This window comes from Protopterus annectens, chromosome 5.part0 (genome assembly GCF_019279795.1).
Source record: "Protopterus annectens isolate FY-2018-M chromosome 5.part0, PAN1.0, whole genome shotgun sequence".
Lineage (NCBI taxonomy): Eukaryota > Metazoa > Chordata > Ceratodontiformes > Protopteridae > Protopterus > Protopterus annectens.
In genome coordinates, this window is record NC_056735.1 from 725963829 (window position 1) to 725981061 (window position 17233).

The 17233-nt window shown below is 37.9% G+C and overlaps 1 protein-coding gene across 2 annotated transcripts in view; it reads left to right on the top strand.

Moving 5' to 3' along the window:
• The window catches only part of SHROOM2 (shroom family member 2), a 2012858-nt gene that overhangs the window by 1644647 nt on the left and 350978 nt on the right, over positions 1-17233 (top strand). For both annotated transcript variants that reach the window (XM_044072571.1, XM_044072572.1), the window contains one exon: positions 7405-8133. In XM_044072571.1, the coding sequence (XP_043928506.1) occupies positions 7405-8133 (729 nt within the window). The remainder of the gene's footprint in view (positions 1-7404; positions 8134-17233) is intronic.

The window sequence follows — 17233 nt, forward strand, 5'->3', positions numbered from 1 at the left end:
CCTCCAAGCTTTTTCTTTCCCTTATGCTGACTGACTGTGCTGCAGAGCTCAGACTGCTTTGTTAACTCAGGCTAGCAATAGATGCTCCATTTGCGTTTGTACATAGTTAGTTAATTCAAGCTTTAGTTGTCTGCACATTTTTCAGTGATGGGCCAGCTGAGCCAAAGTAGCCTATTAGGTCTGTGCACTACTTTTAGTTTGGGATGCACCTTAGTATAACTCCAAGATAGCTGAATATTGGAGAAAAGGGAATCTCAGAAATACACCAATTTCGGACTAAGTATATATTTTCTCGTAATCGCACTCATGCCTCTCAACGGTCCAGATTTTCCAAAACTGTCCAGATGTTTGTCTTAAAATTTTTGTTTGTTCCTTATAAAATTTGTGGTTTTCTGCCATATCACCGATGATTACAGTGACTAAATTCATGCCTGTCAACTGTCTAGATTTTCACAGATTGTCCAGATTTTTGCCTCATACTTTTGGTCTGTTCCTCATAAAACTTGAGGTTTTCTGGCAAATCAGTAAGGATTGAATTCATTAAATAATGACAGACATTTGAGTTTCAGACTGTATAACCTTCAGAAAATGTACGATAAAACAAAACCTTTTATTCTAGCAGCTTTCTAAGTTTATATGAGAAAGCAATATTTAAAATGTGTCCCTATTTTTGGGCCTTTGTTCCCCCCCATTATTTTTTTACTTTGTCCAGATTTCTTGTGCTGAGAGGTTGTGCGGTATGGACTAAATAATGACATACATTTGAGTTTCAGACTTCATATCCTTCAGAAAAATGCATGCTGTAGCAAGACCTTTTATTCTATCAACTAAGTTTATACAAGAGCAATTTTTAGTACTGTCTGTATGTTCCCCCAACGTATTTGGCCTTGCCCAGATTTCCTGTGTTAACAGGTTGAAAGGTACGTGCAAATAAATTGCTTTATAGAATTAGCCATATCCAAACCTCTCAACTGTCCCCGATTTTGGCTCAAAATGTTGCTCTCCCTCTAATAATCCCACCGCAAAATGGCAATTTTGGAAGAAAATGTGGAGGGTTTACAATTAATAAATAACTGTAATAATCAGAGTTATAGATAACTTTTATTTCAGAAATGCATGTAGATTCATTTATTTTGTCAGCTGCTCAAGTTAACAGTACTAATATTAAAAAAGTGTCCTTTCTTTAACAGGTTCCCAGCTGTATTGTGTGGCTATTTTACATTTGCATCACATTTTTGGTCCATTTTTCACACAATTGTGGTTTTCTGGCAAATTAGTGGCAAATCATTAAAGACTGAAGTTAGAAAATAATGACAGACATTTGAGTTTCAGATTTCAAACCCTTCAGAAAAAACCACACTGCAATTTATGTGTAAGTTTAGGAAGCATACCATCATCTGTTACATCAGACTGGATGATTGCCTTTTCGCTGAAATAAAATAATTGGTTTGTTAAGACTGAACTGAAGAAACTCCACATTCATTTGGTCTTCATAATCATATCCTTTATCCATGCGTGCCACAGTATTTCATTTCATTTGTAGACCATAATCTTTAAATGTTTTAGTTTGTCAAGTAAAAATTGCATCTGCTCCTTCCTCCATAGGCTCTGTGATACACTATTTGTTTTTCAAATTAGTTGGTGTTAGAATGTGAAATAACAGCAAATTGTACATCTCTGGTTAGTTTTCTCATGTATGTTTTCTTTTTTTTGTTTGGTATGTATGAAAAAAAAGGGCATGTCACCCTGTGGCAAAACATTTCCATGATATCCATGACCAGGATGTAGAAGGGATGAAGTTTTTTTATTTTTCAAGTAGTGTTTTCTATTTAATTTTTTAATGTAAAAAAGTACTTCAGCTGAGAGAAGCAGATGGTTTGAAATATGTTAAAATGTCATGTATTTGTTGCACAAGGAGAAAACTGAAACGTAGAAGAGACTCCTTTAAAGGTTGATGGATTTTTTTTTTTGTACAAGAGATTAGACTGTGTAAGACTTTGTCTTTAAACGTTTTTGGTTCTTTTTCAATAAAATGTGATTACATGACCAATTAATTATTCAGTTAATTTCTGTATTGATGAGGTCGGTGCTACCCATGTTTCGGCTTTTCTGGAAATCCTTAGGAAGCTTTTTTAGCTAGGGTACCAGCTAAAAGAAAAGTTTTTTTTTTAAACAGCTGCAGTAAAAAAAAAAAAAAAAGTGTGGATTTGTGAAATCAAAGGTGGCTGCATGTCTGTGCCTTTTCCTGATTACTGGATTTGCTTCTTTATTAATACAGTTCTATGAGCAAGTAAGTAAAGTAGTAATATAGGAGCTTTCATGGTGTCTTGGCAGATTTGAAGCCATACTATGAAGTACCCCATCATAATTTTTGTAAACCAGTGAGACCTTCTCTGGCTTGGATGTGTGAGCACTGTAGTGGGTAAACAAGAGGACACAGCGAGTAACAGTCAGTGGAGTCTAAACTGTAGAAAACAATATTGTTCGAAGGTTGCAGCAGGTAAATAATTGGTTTGAACCGTTTAATTGTCTTTATACGTGGCACTGTATAATGTTTGGCAGGGGCGGCTCATGCTATAGGACTGCAGGACAGCAGCTCTGCCCCACCTAGTAGAAAAGAAAGAAGAAAATAAAAAAAAATTGCAAGTCCCAGAACTCCACGCAAGCATGCACGGAGTTCATGGTACTCACAAAACTCCAGACTGCTGTGTTAGGTAGTCCAGATAGGGGAGAAAGGCATCTCAGCCCTGCAGCCCAGAAGTCTGTGCGGTGACAACCGCACAGAAGAGAAGGAAACCGGACTGCATCATCTGCAGGCTGGAGGCTCCAGCCTACTCTCGCAGGGAAACCAGCCAGCCAAACTGGAAACCAACCATTAGCTTGCGCGGGCTGCCAATTGTGAAGCTTAACAGCTGCCGAAAGAAGCTTTTTTTAGCCTGAATTAGCTTGCTTCAGCAGACCGAGGAGCTTTTGGAGACTGGAGGTAGGGTGTGTGTGTGTGTGTGTGTGTGTGTGTGTGTGTGTGTGTGTGTGTGTGTGTGTGTGTGTGTGTGTGTGTGACATGGAAATGCAGGTAATGCCTTTAAGTTTAAATGTATGGGTGTGTAAAAGTCTGCTCCAGTTAAGTATGTGTGTGTGCTTGGGTGGTTGTACCATGGAATGATTGTAGGTGCTCCATGGGTTTAATAATGGCTTAGTGAACGTGAGTATAGTTATTATGTGGATGACAGGTGGGCTGGAATGCAGTGATCCCAAAATCCAACTGTGTTCAGAAGTGTGCTTTTTTTACCAGGTGTATGTAAACATTTTCTCTATGAAATATTAACTATCCCGGACTTTCCTACATCTGGTATTTGTTAGTGTAAAATGTAAATCATTAGAAACTTAACAGGGTCGATGGTAAATTTCCTACATCAAGTCACGGGCTGCTGTAATTTAAAGTGATGCTCTGAAATATGAAAATGGCACTTTGCTTTGCCTGTCTACTGTTGTTTTAAAATTGCTCTTCCTTTTGAAACCAAGGTACTAATGGGCAAGACAAAATTTGTTTTCTTTATGAAAAGCTCTGTATCCTCCAAGCTTTTTCTTTCCCTTATGCTGACTGACTGTGCTGCAGAGCTCAGACTGCTTTGTTAACTCAGGCTAGCAATAGATGCTCCATTTGCGTTTGTACATAGTTAGTTAATTCAAGCTTTAGTTGTCTGCACATTTTTCAGTGATGGGCCAGCTGAGCCAAAGTAGCCTATTAGGTCTGTGCACTACTTTTAGTTTGGGATGCACCTTAGTATAACTCCAAGATAGCTGAATATTGGAGAAAAGGGAATCTCAGAAATACACCAATTTCGGACTAAGTATATATTTTCTAATCGCACTCATGCCTCTCAACGGTCCAGATTTTCCAAAACTGTCCAGATGTTTGTCTTAAAATTTTTGTTTGTTCCTTATAAAATTTGTGGTTTTCTGCCATATCACCGATGATTACAGTGACTAAATTCATGCCTGTCAACTGTCCAGATTTTCACAGATTGTCCAGATTTTTGCCTCATACTTTTGGTCTGTTCCTCATAAAACTTGAGGTTTTCTGGCAAATCAGTAAGGATTGAATTCATTAAATAATGACAGACATTTGAGTTTCAGACTGTATAACCTTCAGAAAATGTACGATAAAACAAAACCTTTAATTCTAGCAGCTTTCTAAGTTTATATGAGAAAGCAATATTTAAAATGTGTCCCTATTTTTGGGCCTTTGTTCCCCCCCATTATTTTTTTACTTTGTCCAGATTTCTTGTGCTGAGAGGTTGTGCGGTATGGACTAAATAATGACATACATTTGAGTTTCAGACTTCATATCCTTCAGAAAAATGCATGCTGTAGCAAGACCTTTTATTCTATCAACTAAGTTTATACAAGAGCAATTTTTAGTACTGTCTGTATGTTCCCCCAACGTATTTGGCCTTGCCCAGATTTCCTGTGTTAACAGGTTGAAAGATGCGATGCAAATAAATTGCTTTATAGAATTAGCCATATCCAAACCTCTCAACTGTCCCCGATTTTGGCTCAAAATGTTGCTCTCCCTCTAATAATCCCACCGCAAAATGGCAATTTTGGAAGAAAATGTGGAGGGTTTACAATTAATAAATAACTGTAATAATCAGAGTTATAGATAACTTTTATTTCAGAAATGCATGTAGATTCGTTTATTTTGTCAGCTGCTCAAGTTAACAGTACTAATATTAAAAAAGTGTCCTTTCTTTAACAGGTTCCCAGCTGTATTGTGTGGCTATTTTACATTTGCATCACATTTTTGGTCCATTTTTCACACAATTGTGGTTTTCTGGCAAATTAGTGGCAAATCATTAAAGACTGAAGTTAGAAAATAATGACAGACATTTGAGTTTCAGATTTCAAACCCTTCAGAAAATTCATATTAATTCAAGATCTAGTATTCTATTATAAAGTTTATAAGAGCAATATTTAAATATTGTCCTTATTTTTTGGCCTTTGTCCCACTTCTATGTATGGCTTTGTCCAGATTTCTTGCTCCGAGGTTGAGAGGTATGACAAATGTGACAGGGGCATTACAGTCAGCTAGAGACATTTCAAATTGTGACATACTTGTTGCATCTCACTCCCCCATGTAGTGACTCTAGATGTGTCCAAGCAAGACAAGTAGCAGTTATGCAGAGTATCCCCCCCCCCCATCCAAGGTAGACACAAGTACTACAGTGGCTTTTCATCTGTCCTTTCTTGATTTTGCAGAGTGTTCTGGTTTTCTGTTATATTCTTATACTGTTGATTTATGCTTATTATTCAGAAAGTGTCTGTTGCTCTCTGTTTAAGTAGCAATGCATTCATGACCATCAGGTAAGCTTGTCTGAGATTGTAAGATACAAAGTTTTAATAAGGATACTATTAAAGAATTTCCAACATTGAAAGCCTTTTTGTTGTTGCCATGCAGAGAATACTTACATAACTAGATAACGTATAAGCTTTGGGTATTGAAATGCATATGACAGTATTTGTAATAAAAGACAGGATTACAGTATTTTTAAGAAGCTCATTACCTTTGTTGGAGACTTGCAGTCATCTTTGCAGGCTTTACCCGTAAACTAAACAGAATGCCAATCTATCATGTGTGGTCCATAACCTGTGCAGTAATCCTTTAAGCAATTTATCTTGAGCTTGTTTCTTGTTTGCTGTTCATTTTTTTAAACTTTGGTCATGTTTTCCCCATGAAACAAGTACATAGTTGTTGTCAAGCAGCAGGTTTTTTTGGATAAGAAACATTTGTACAAGTGGGGGTATCACAGAGATTGCTACTTTCAGTATGTTACTTGGTACTTTATAAAGCTGAATATAAATTATAATTAGAACTGCAGTGCAAGGAGAAGTGGTTTGAGTGGAGTGCTGCTTGTTTTTCTTATACTTGACTTTGACTGGCATTCCAGTAATGTATTTAAAAAGTAATTTATGTTTTCATGCCCCACAACCTTTTTGTTTCCATCTAGATATTAAGTAAGCTGTCATGCAGCCAATGCATTGAAATATTTTTTTTCTTCCACACTTCATTTTGCCTTGATTGGACTCTCATAATGATGGTTTGGCACCCAGGGCAGCGTATTTAATTAAAGTTCCAGTTTTTGTGGTTTTTGAGCACAGTGCCTCTCCTTTCTAGTTAGCCACACCCCTTCCCATGGCCCCCACCCATTTAGCTGTCTCCTGCAGCCCCCCCCTTTGATTTGAAGTCACCAGCCGCCACTGATGTTTGGTAGGAAATGTAAAAGGACTTTCAGATTATGGCAGTGTTCTGAATTGTGACAGAGTAAAACAAACAATTCTAGAGAAGAGTGCACAGTTGGAGAGGATTTGATGTAGGAAGTGACCTGGAATGGGAATCCAGACACCTTTTTGAGACAAACGAGCTTAAATCAGAAAGTGATAAGCACTTCTTTTTGAAAAGGTAATTTTTCCAAATTTGGTAGATTCTGCTAGGAGCGGAGTATCACCAATCTGTGAAGAAAGGGCATAGAATACACCTGCTTCTTCATAATATTGCTGCCATGGACTTGACATTGTACAATAACAGTGGGTGTGTAGGATGCAGTACCATGTGCTGTGGTGCGTGACTGGTCCCCCTGCTGTTTCATTTCTTATTTCCATAGCACTTCTGCGATTTGGGTACTTTTATGAGCAGTGCTTTTTGCAAACTTTGATCCAGATGTATATTTTGAATCTTTGTATGCAGAAGTAGTTCCTTTAACTGATGGAATGGTTTTATCTAGTAAGTGCAAGCTAAATGTACAACACAGTGAAACAGTAAAAAATAGTCATCTTTTGTTTACAGTTTTTCAGACCCAAGGTTGGAAAGTGGATGTTCTGGAAGCCCATTTTCTGCAAGGATGGATGTTTTTCATGTAGGGAAGCTAAACCAGTGCAAAGATCTAAACTAGCAACCATTTTAAAGTGGGAGTGAGAATTAACTTAACATGAGTATTTTTGGTATGTAGGGTTGGGAAAAATTACAGAAACTGTATCTCATGGGAGTCCACGAATTCCATGAAGTTAATTAGCATCTTTGAAGGAAAAATTGATTTATGTGAACAAGAGGAAAGTGTTTGAATGTTAGGTGGATGGCTGAAAAAGTGTGTGAAAGTGTCTTTAAGCAGAAAAGATAGCTATAATTAAAAAGCCTTCCTTTGGAGGCTTTGCAGTCAGGAAGGGGTGAGAGAAATTCAGAAATGTTTGGAAAGACAGTCACTTTTTTGAGCTTGTAATAATCTCTTGACAAAGTTAATTTGAAGCCTATTTACTAAGAAAATAAACAAGAGGAGGTAGGTAAGGTGATTATCTGTAGAAGCTGTTTCTGTGATTTTGCTTTCTAACCATACTGTGTTCTGTTTGCAGACCAGTCAACACAACACAGAAGAAAGAACATCCAGAAGAAAAGGGTCCTGTATTTGACCAGAGCCTGGAAGACCAAAGAAGGAAGTCATCCATTCAATTATCCCAGTCTCGGGAACAACTACCTCCTCCTCAGGAAAATAGAGGACGTTCCATTACTTTACCTAGCAACTACTCATACACACAGGAAGAACCCGAAGTTAAAGAGAGGCATAGAAGTGGTGCCCAGCCATCTTACTCTGATAGTCATTCAGTGCCTGAAACCCGTTTTTTGTCACAAAGTCACCTGGAAGACATTCCATTGCCATCTGGACCAATTAAGAAGAAAGGTCCTGCTCCTCCTCAGAGGCCACCTCCTCCCAAAATAGAAAAATATAGACCTCAGCACATCTCTAAGTCACCACTGTCTGCATCTTCTGAATCACTGCTAACAATTCCCAGTAGAAGAAGTAACCCTCATTCACCAGGTAAAGCTGAGCTGCAGTCAGTTCCAAAAACTGTATCACTGGCTGATAATCTAAACAGCAGTCAGCTGCAAGAATCTCACCAGATCAGGGTTTTAGAGAATGAACGACAGCTTGCCCAGTCTGGAGCTAGTGAGCCTTCAGTGAACAGAAAGCATCAAAATATACAAAAGCTGCCCATGGAAGCATCAAGATCCCCTTCACCTCAGTTTGCACCACAGAAGCTTACAGATAAACCACCTTTATCTATTGATGATGCTCCAACAAGGTATAGTATTGTATTTCTTGTCAGGAGGCATTTTGGGGTTGAATACATAGATGTACCATAGGATGGTAAACTGAAGTAGCTTAAAAACATTCTTCTGCCATTAGATATAATCCAGTCTTAAGATTAAAATAAAAATAAGTGTGCCATTTGAAAAAAAAAAGCTCTTGGTGTCATTGTGAAAGCAGTGCTGGGAATGGATATAGAAAGGATTCTTTTAATCTTAATTTTGTGGAGGACACCTGCAAATCTCTAACATGGGCTTCTTTCTTGCCTTCATGAGGAGGTACTGTATGGACTGATATCTTCTGCATTCTGAAGTTCCCTACTCATACAGTGGTATCTTCTTTCTTGAATTAGATCTTGCATTACTTGGTGCATACCTCATGCAAAGCCAAAGTTGCCCTCTACCATGTTCAGTTGCACTTTGTACTTCACATTTTTGCATTTTTGTTTCATAATTATCTGTTCTATCATCTGAGCTGCAGTTTAATGTAGTAAGGTTTTGTACTGAGAGAATTTAGTTTATTTGGAGAGGTACTTGTGAGGATTTTAAGTGCAACAAATGGCTCCACCCACCCCAAATAGATTTTTTTAAAGACAATTTAGTGTGTCAGAGATTTCATCTGTAGATCTTGTGAAAGAATTACTTATTTATTTTATATATTTGTTTAATGGGTAGCTTACTGATCTCAATGGATCATTTGCAGGCACAGCTCAGGTGAATAGGATCACATAAGAAATTAACAAAACATATTTTCAGATATAAAGATATGCTAAAAAACAAAATTATATTTACATTTATTAAAATATGATACAACATTTAATTCCAGAAGCATTTTACAATCTCAAAATATGACTGGAAAGTGGAATTATACTCAGCAGAGCTTTATGGATAAGATGTAGACAAAATAACTAAGATGGCTTATGCTATAGAGATATTAGCATATCATTATATACAGAGGTATGAAGACATTAAAAGAGGCAAGTAACAGCTGCAGGAAACGATACCATGGGAAGAAGAGAGAGAAGCTGAAGGAGGCATGCAGATGGAAGAGAAGAAAGGAGAAATGTGAGAGAGATGCAAAGAGTAGAGGGAAGTAGGATGAAAAAGGCAGTAAGTAAAGGGATGGGACTTGAGATAAGGAAGGATGAAACTGGGATAAAGGGGTGTGTGAGAGAGCTGGAGGGTTTACGTTATGTGACCTGCGTGAGTGCAGCTGTACTTTGGGTGAAGAGGTTTTCCTTGAACTGTTGTGCAAAGTACAAGTACTTCTGGATATCTTAGATTGAGAGAGGAATGGAGTCCTGTAGTTTAGGTGATAAGATGAAGAATGCATGTTTTTGTAGTTGGTAGTGTGGGTTGAGATTGAGAGATATCCAGGAGATTATATCTGGGTTTTTTCTTATTTATTTTATTTAACATTTGTTTACTGGGATAGTCCGACTGGATTAATTGCCCATTTTCAGCAGAGGCCCGGGGAGAAAGGCTCCACAGTCTAAAACAGTATTGTACACAGGACATAAAAATAATAATTTCAGTACAGGTACAGATAGTGTACAGATGCACGAAGAATACCAACTTAAATGCAACATGTACAATGGATAGTTCCAGAGATTTTCTGAGCTATATATGAATGAATTGGTTTGGATGCAAATAATTAAACAGAAAAACGTAGTTTTAGTATGAAACAGAAATTGATGCTGTCAGTTTTTACATAATATTTTAAGTTATAAATTTTGCTGGTAAAGCTTACAGTTTTGAGTGGTGAGGTGAGAAAAGAGAATTGCAGATAGAGGTCACAGTAGTGAGGGAGGAGGGATTGTGGGTAAGGGATAGTAGAGAGATTGAGGAGAAAAAATACAAGTGAATGTAATGGTGGAAGTGGAGATAGAGAAGGTGACAGTGGAAGGGTGGTGATTAGTGGAGGTGTTTGCTTGGGTTAGCCAGGGGCTGTACAAGAACATTCCCAGTTGTTGGTTAGATGGGTCCTGAGAAGTTGTTTGAACATGGCTTAGTTGGTGGTATTAAGGATATTCTGGGGGATGAAGTTCCTGACTTTAGAGATTTGGTTGAAAGATAAGGAGTCTCCATAGCTGTTATTGGCTTTAGTGACATTTAGTAGGGATTTGTCTGTAGCTCATAGAGTTCTGTGGTTTCAGTATAGTTGGACGAGACTATGGAGTGCAGGGCAGTTTTCAGGTTTAGTAATGATATGTGCATTAGTAATTTGGTAGAGAAAGAGAAGGTTGGATTGTTCAAGTCAACTGAGTTGATGGAGTGCTGTACAGTGGTGAGATCTATATGGGGAATTTGTGGCAAATTTGTCTATTTTGTTATAGCATGCCTCCAGTTTGGCTAGGTCTGTTTTTTGAGGTTCGTAAAAATTGATGAGTCATTTAACAAGGTGGAGAGAAGATGGGTTCGGGCAATGGCATGCCTGGTGGAGTTGGTTAGGAATTGCTTGATCCTGTAGAGTGTACCAAGTTTGATATGGAAAACCAAAATTGCTTAATCCACTGTCAGCCACAGAGAAACTAAACCCAATGGAAGGAAAATTGAATGTCATACCTTTGGATAATATTTCAACTATGCTAGAATTGTTGCATTGTTAAAACTTAAAGCATTAGAGCAAAAGAAATTGCAACATCTCTGTTCATTAATAGATTTGACTTTTCAGTTATATTTTGTATTCATTAATGCATTTATTCACAGTTTGAAAATTAGTGGTTTTATGGTAGTGAATATTAGTGTTTTAAAGCATGTTCAGTAACTAATTTACTTAATAGGAAAGGTTTATTGTTTCCATAGAAACTGGAGGTTCGGATCAATCAGAAGTGAGATGGCACTATTTAAATGCAAGAGAAATGTATATAAAATGTCTGAAGTTTGATCACCTGTTCAAACAAAAGCGCTTACATTTATTCGTTTTAAAGCAGTGTAAATAGTACATGGTCATAATTTTAAGATGCTGTTAATAAAATTATCAATTTTCCTTCTGTTGGGTTTCGTTTCTCTGTGGCTGACAGTGGATTAAGCAAGTTTGATATGGGTCTTTTTGATAACTAGAGAGATATTCTTGTTGAATCTAAGGTTGCTGTTGATGTTGACCCCTAGTACTTTGGTTTGAGGAACGGGTTCTATTTTGGTGGTGTTGGTTGAGAAGATAGCAAGGCTATAGTTGGATTGATTGACTTTTTGTTAGAGAAGAGATTAGTTTAGTTTTGTTGGGGTTTAGAATTAGTTGTTGCTTGGAGAAGCAAGATTCTAGGTCTGTGAAGGATTTTTGTGTTATTTCTTGTAGTTGTGACAGGGAAGAGGCAACACATATTAGGGTTGAATCATCTGCATATTAAATTTTGGTTGCAAGGTTGGTTGCTGTATGTGGCTTGTTAGTAAAGATTGTAAAGAGCAGTGGATCTAAGATTGATCCTTGTGGGACCCCTACTGAAATGGGTAAGTGAGTGGATAGGTCATTTTGCCATTTCACAGCTTGCTGATGGTCTGTGAGATAGTTCTGAAACCAAGAGAGAGCAGAGTGAGATAGATTTAATGATGCAAGTTCATTTAGGTGTTTTTGATGTGCTACTGTGTTGAATGCCTTGGACATATCTACGAAGATAGATGCAACTTGTTGCCCATTGTTTTTTAAGTGATTAATGGTGTCAGTGAAGCTTACTAGGATAGGTGGTATTATAATTAGGCCTGAAGCTGTTGCTGAGAGCTTGTTAGCAGATTGCTGCAGGTAAGGTAGTCCATAAGCTGTGTGTGGATGCATTTTAGACAACCGAGAGAAGAATAGCTATTGGTCTGTAATTTGAAAATTCTATTGAGACACCACCTTTGGTGTAGAGGGATGATGTATGAAGTCTTCCAGAGTTTGGGGACGTAATGTTCTCTGATTGAGCTGTTGATCAATATAGTGATCGGATAGTTGATGGAATCAGCTGCTAACTTGAAATATGTGCTAGGTAATTGATCTGTTGCGAGGGTTTTGATTAAAAGTTTATGAATGAGAGGGAGCAATGACATAGGAGAAAGGGCTTTGTGAATTAGGGATCCTAGTAGGAGGATGGCCCTCAAATATACTGGGAGCCATTTGGTGTTGATGAGAGTTAGGCAGTAGTTGAAAAGTAAAAAGCTTTAAAAGTTTGTGGTACAGAAAACATTAAAGGGAAAGAGGCTAGTAAATGAGAGAGTAGCATTCCAGAAATGAACTTAAAAAAGAAAGCTAAAGCAATTTCAGCAAACACTGGACAGCCACCTAAAGGAGTTAAGGACAGTGCAAAAAAAAAACAGAAAAGTAAATCAAAATGAAAAAAGTTGTTCTTTACATCTGACTCCATTGAAGAAACCCCAAAAATGGCTTCCTAAACAGGGATATTAAAGATGGTCTGTAAGAATAAATTTGAAGATAGTAGTGAGGGAATTTGGCTCACCTACGCTGATGATAGTAAGGCATCTGCACCAGTTTCATAGCAGTTTTCTTATTTCTTTATAGTAATTTCTGCACAAGAATCAGTACAGAGTTTGTCAAGAAAACAGTAATCTCCAAAAGAGGAAGCATCAACCTTTTTTTCAGAGAAAGGGTTCATAGTGTATGGTGGTTACTAAATAGTTCTTATTTAAGTTCACTCGCCAGTGCCTAATAAATTAATTTTCACTACTTCGTAAGCTGTTTTAGCATTGTGGTGTAAATGTTCAGGGACCCCTTTGTGTATGTCTGTTCCAGGAGGGAGACCCAGGGTGAGTATACTGTGGGGGGGGGGGGCAGTCAGCATGTGGGAAACTGTTCAGGTCCTGGCATTGGAGGAAGCCTGAAAGACAGCAGCAGCAGTGTAATAAAAAGCAAGCAAAACATATCCTGGATCTTCTCACATTTTAACAGTGAATGATTTGATTGTAGCTGAGGGTTTCCCACCATTTCCTAATGATTTAAGGCATCTAGTAATCTCAGAGTTGCTCTTCATATCAGGATGAGTAAAGTAAAACAGCTTTGTTTTCACTGTAAGCATTTCAGACAGTTCTGGTTGTGGGAACTCTACAAGTAGACACAAATAAAGTAATTGTGTTGTGTCTTTTCAACAAGCAGGAACACAGCTATGCTTACAGAGAATCTGTCAATATTGGGATTGGACATCAATTTATAAGATGATCTCTTAGGCTGTACTTTTATGTATTTATTTATTTGTGTTTGCTTACTGTTTTTTTTTTTAATTTGTTAACCAAAATATGGCACTGTTCCTAATGGGCCAGTTTGACCTTCAGCCCTGGTGAGGGAAAAGAAGCGCACAGTTAAAATAATAGAACAGATTGCACAATTAGAACAAAAGCATAGCTGTGTTTTACATAGCATCTTAGGAATGTTTTAAATACATTTTCCTTAGTTTAATTTGTAAAGTAAGATTTCAGAAAACAGTGCAGAGTAGAATGCATAGAAGGATAGTGGTTGGTATTGTACTGTAGTTTGTACATTTGTTAACTACTGGACACAAGTGTTTCTTTTCAGAGATGACATGAGAGCACCCTCTGGTCTTGTGACTTGCTCAGAGTTGCACGTCAGACAAACAGAGGTGGATGGAATCAAGTTTTGTACACTTGGCTACATGAAGCAGCTCATTAACATCGCAGAGCCTTAATCCCCTGCTCTAACTGGTAAAGGTGGGAGGTTTCATACATGAACTGCTGCAAAGATCCATTTCAGTCATGACCTGGGCCAACTGTCAAAAACGCAAAAAGTACAGTGCAGTTATCAGAGAAACATTCTCAATTTGGAATAATGTAATACAGTTTTGAAAGTAATGTAAATGGTTTCAAACCAACATTCACAAATGAGACATGCTACTCAAAGAACTAAGTTAAATTAAATAGTTATAAAACAACTTAGTTGAACATAGCCTCAGTGTGTCCTTCACCGTGACCTGCAAATGGCAATTAGTGACATGTTTCATGGCAATTAGGGACATGTTCTTGCAGACACTTCATCTTTGGGGGACTCCACAGCTGGACCTCTCTGCTACCGACGGCAGCAAGTGAATTCCATATTTCTGTTCTTAACATCCTAAACCAGTGGCCTGGAAGTTGTGCAGCTTCTGTTTCCAGTGTAACCTCAAACTGTTTCTGTTAATACACATCTTGCTTGACTTTGAGCAATTTTGTATGACTTAATTCTAATAGCCTCAAGGCGGCCAAGACAGCCATGGTTTTCTATAGTGCAGCAGATGATGTTCACCAATAGATCACTGTTGAAGTAGGATAAAGCTATAATGTTCTTAACCTGCCAAGGATATTGGAAGTCCAGCCAGTGTACTAAAGTTTTTGGGTGCCTTCCTTATGCACCATGCGCCCAGTGAAGTATGAAAGCATGCTGTTACAAATATTACTTATGGGCACTAAATGTCAGAAGTTTCTTTCCATTGAAGAGTTCAGTCAGACATCTTGTCTATACTTCAGCTTGAGTGCTAGAAGTCGGCTTGTATCTCGGCTTTGCAGGCAGATAAGTACCCCTTTGGGGACCTTCTTTATATGTTTTGCAAAAAAAAAAGTATAGTTATATTTTTCTTAAGTCTATCAGAAAGGGGAAATATGCATGTAGTAGGCAGATCCCATTAAAGGACTCACACATGGCCTACATTTTCTTGGTGAAAGCCATGATGTATGTTCGTGTGACATTTGTTTTTTGTTTACCCCAAAAATGATTAGCAGTATTCTGTGCAGCCTAAAACTCTTTCTGGAAAACTGATGAGGTGTCCATGGCTCTTCATCAGCCATTCCCTTTCAGTTAAATAAGAAAAGAAAAAATATTAAAGAAGGTACTGAAAGGATATTTCCATCTAAAACTTTTGCCTAGTCTGGGACTGGTAGTCTTGGAGCCCTTAGGCTATCAGTCTGATCCTTCAAGAGAATGGCATCCATTGGATGTTTATTAAATTTAAAAGCTTTAGTTAGATAAATATTTAATTATGTAAAAGGTTGGTATTTCATAGTTTTATTTTTATATTTTGTGGGGTGTGTTTCATTTATTTTTGAGTGCTTAATTCTTGAATTTCCTACTGTTTCTTTAAAATGTTTTATATGCTTTATTGGTTTATTAGTATCATGTGACTTATTTAAGAATGGTGGTTATGATTTTAAGTTATCTGATAAAGTCTCGAACTGTTGAAGAAGAGACAAAAGTGCTTATTGTATTTAATAAACCTGTGACTTTTCTGATACAGCTTCCAGATGTTTGGTTTTTGTTTTAAAGTTTGTTTCTTTGTCTTTTTGTGATTTAACTTTTTGTGAAAATACTTAGTTTTATCTCTCCTTAACCACCTACTTTGGATCATTATATAATGGTTCATAGGCTCATGTGTGCATAGGTGAATACTAGGCTGACTGCCCTGAAGGGCTATTTTAAGTTTAGCTAATAACCCAAGGTCAGAATCAAATCCTGCACTTTGAGTCTATGAGCTGAAGACCTTAACCAGTATGCCAAATCTCCTCCCAACACTTTTGTTCTCATAACCTGTTTTTTGAAATACGTAGATACTAGTCATACTAGTCATTCTCTTGATTTACTTCAATGTTTTGTTAAAGCCCCCTTTATGCTTATAGTCTTCAAAACCATACATACCGTATTTCTCCGTAAATAAGACCTAACCAGAGAATAAGGCCTAGCATGGTTTTCTGGGGTGGTCATGATATAAGCCCTACCCCAAAAATAAGCCCCAGTTAAGATAGTCAACCACACATGACGGACGTGTTGAATTATAAAATAATAATATTATTGACACCTGTTGACTGAGGTTATTGTATTCTGCTCGCCATTTTCAGACCATTCGGACACCCAACTTCATCTCTTTGCAGAAAGTCATAAGATTCTTTCCCCGGGAGTCCTCCGCGATTCTTACTGTAACCCTAATCCTCACTCACACTTGACGTTTGAGATCCTTGGCCCATAAACACTGGTAAGTGTACTTGGATTGGTCAAAGTACAGACAACGCACATAAAACGTGCACACTTGATAATGAACGGGTGTGGTTGTGTCTTCTTAACTCTCACCATTTTTGTTGCCACTCCTGTCTCGTAAGATTTCAGTTAACCCCCCCCCCCCAGACGAGCACAAAAAGAAAGAGCTATTCCATCGAGTACAAGAAAGGAATCATGGACGACTCCCAGGGAAAGAATCTGATGGCTTTCTGCAAAGAGAAGCTGGATCTCTGAATGGTTCGAAAATGGCGAGCAGAGTACGATAACCTCAGTCAACAGGTGGATGAGGGAAATGCTAAGAAGTGCAAGTGTGGATCAGGTTGGCAACCATTATTATTTCCTGAGCTGGAAGACATCTGTGAATGGATTGCTAACAGGAGAGCAAATGCTTTGGTTGTGCGCAGGGTTGATATTCAAACATTTGCCCTTGCAATGGCACCACATTTAGAAATATACCCAGAAGAATTCAAAGCATCACAACATTGGCTGTATGGCTTCCTTCAGCGATATGAGCTGTCTCAAAGAAGATCGACAACACTCTTCAAGCTGGAAGATACTGAAGTTATTAAACGTGCACTTACATTCAAGTCCTTTGTTGATGGCATAGACTTTTCTAAATACCAACTCTCCAACATGATTGCTATGGATGAAACTGCAATGTTTATGGCCCAAAGATCTCAAACAACAATTGATCAGAGGGGTGCCTCGTCAATCTACATTAACTCCACTGGTTACGAAAGTGCATGTGTTACCTGTATTTTGGCAATTCGTCTAGATGAAAAGAAAACCCCATCTTTAGTAAGGGCAAGAAAGGTAAGATTGAACATGATTCAGACATTTACATTCTTGAAACCGAAAAAGCCTGGTGCACACAAGCAGTTATAAGGAAGTAGGTCGATGTAATGCTGCCACTTGTTTTGCAAAGTGGCAAAAAGAGGTCTGCTAGTCAGGGATTCAGCCAGCACTCACCGCGCTAAAGACATGAAGAACTTCTTTGCATAGAAAAGAGTAGATCAAATAATGATTCCCGCAGGAATGACTGCCTATCTCCAGACTCTTGATATTGCAATAAACAAGCCATTCAAGAACCATTTGCGCTTGGAACTCAATGACTACATTGAAAATAGGAG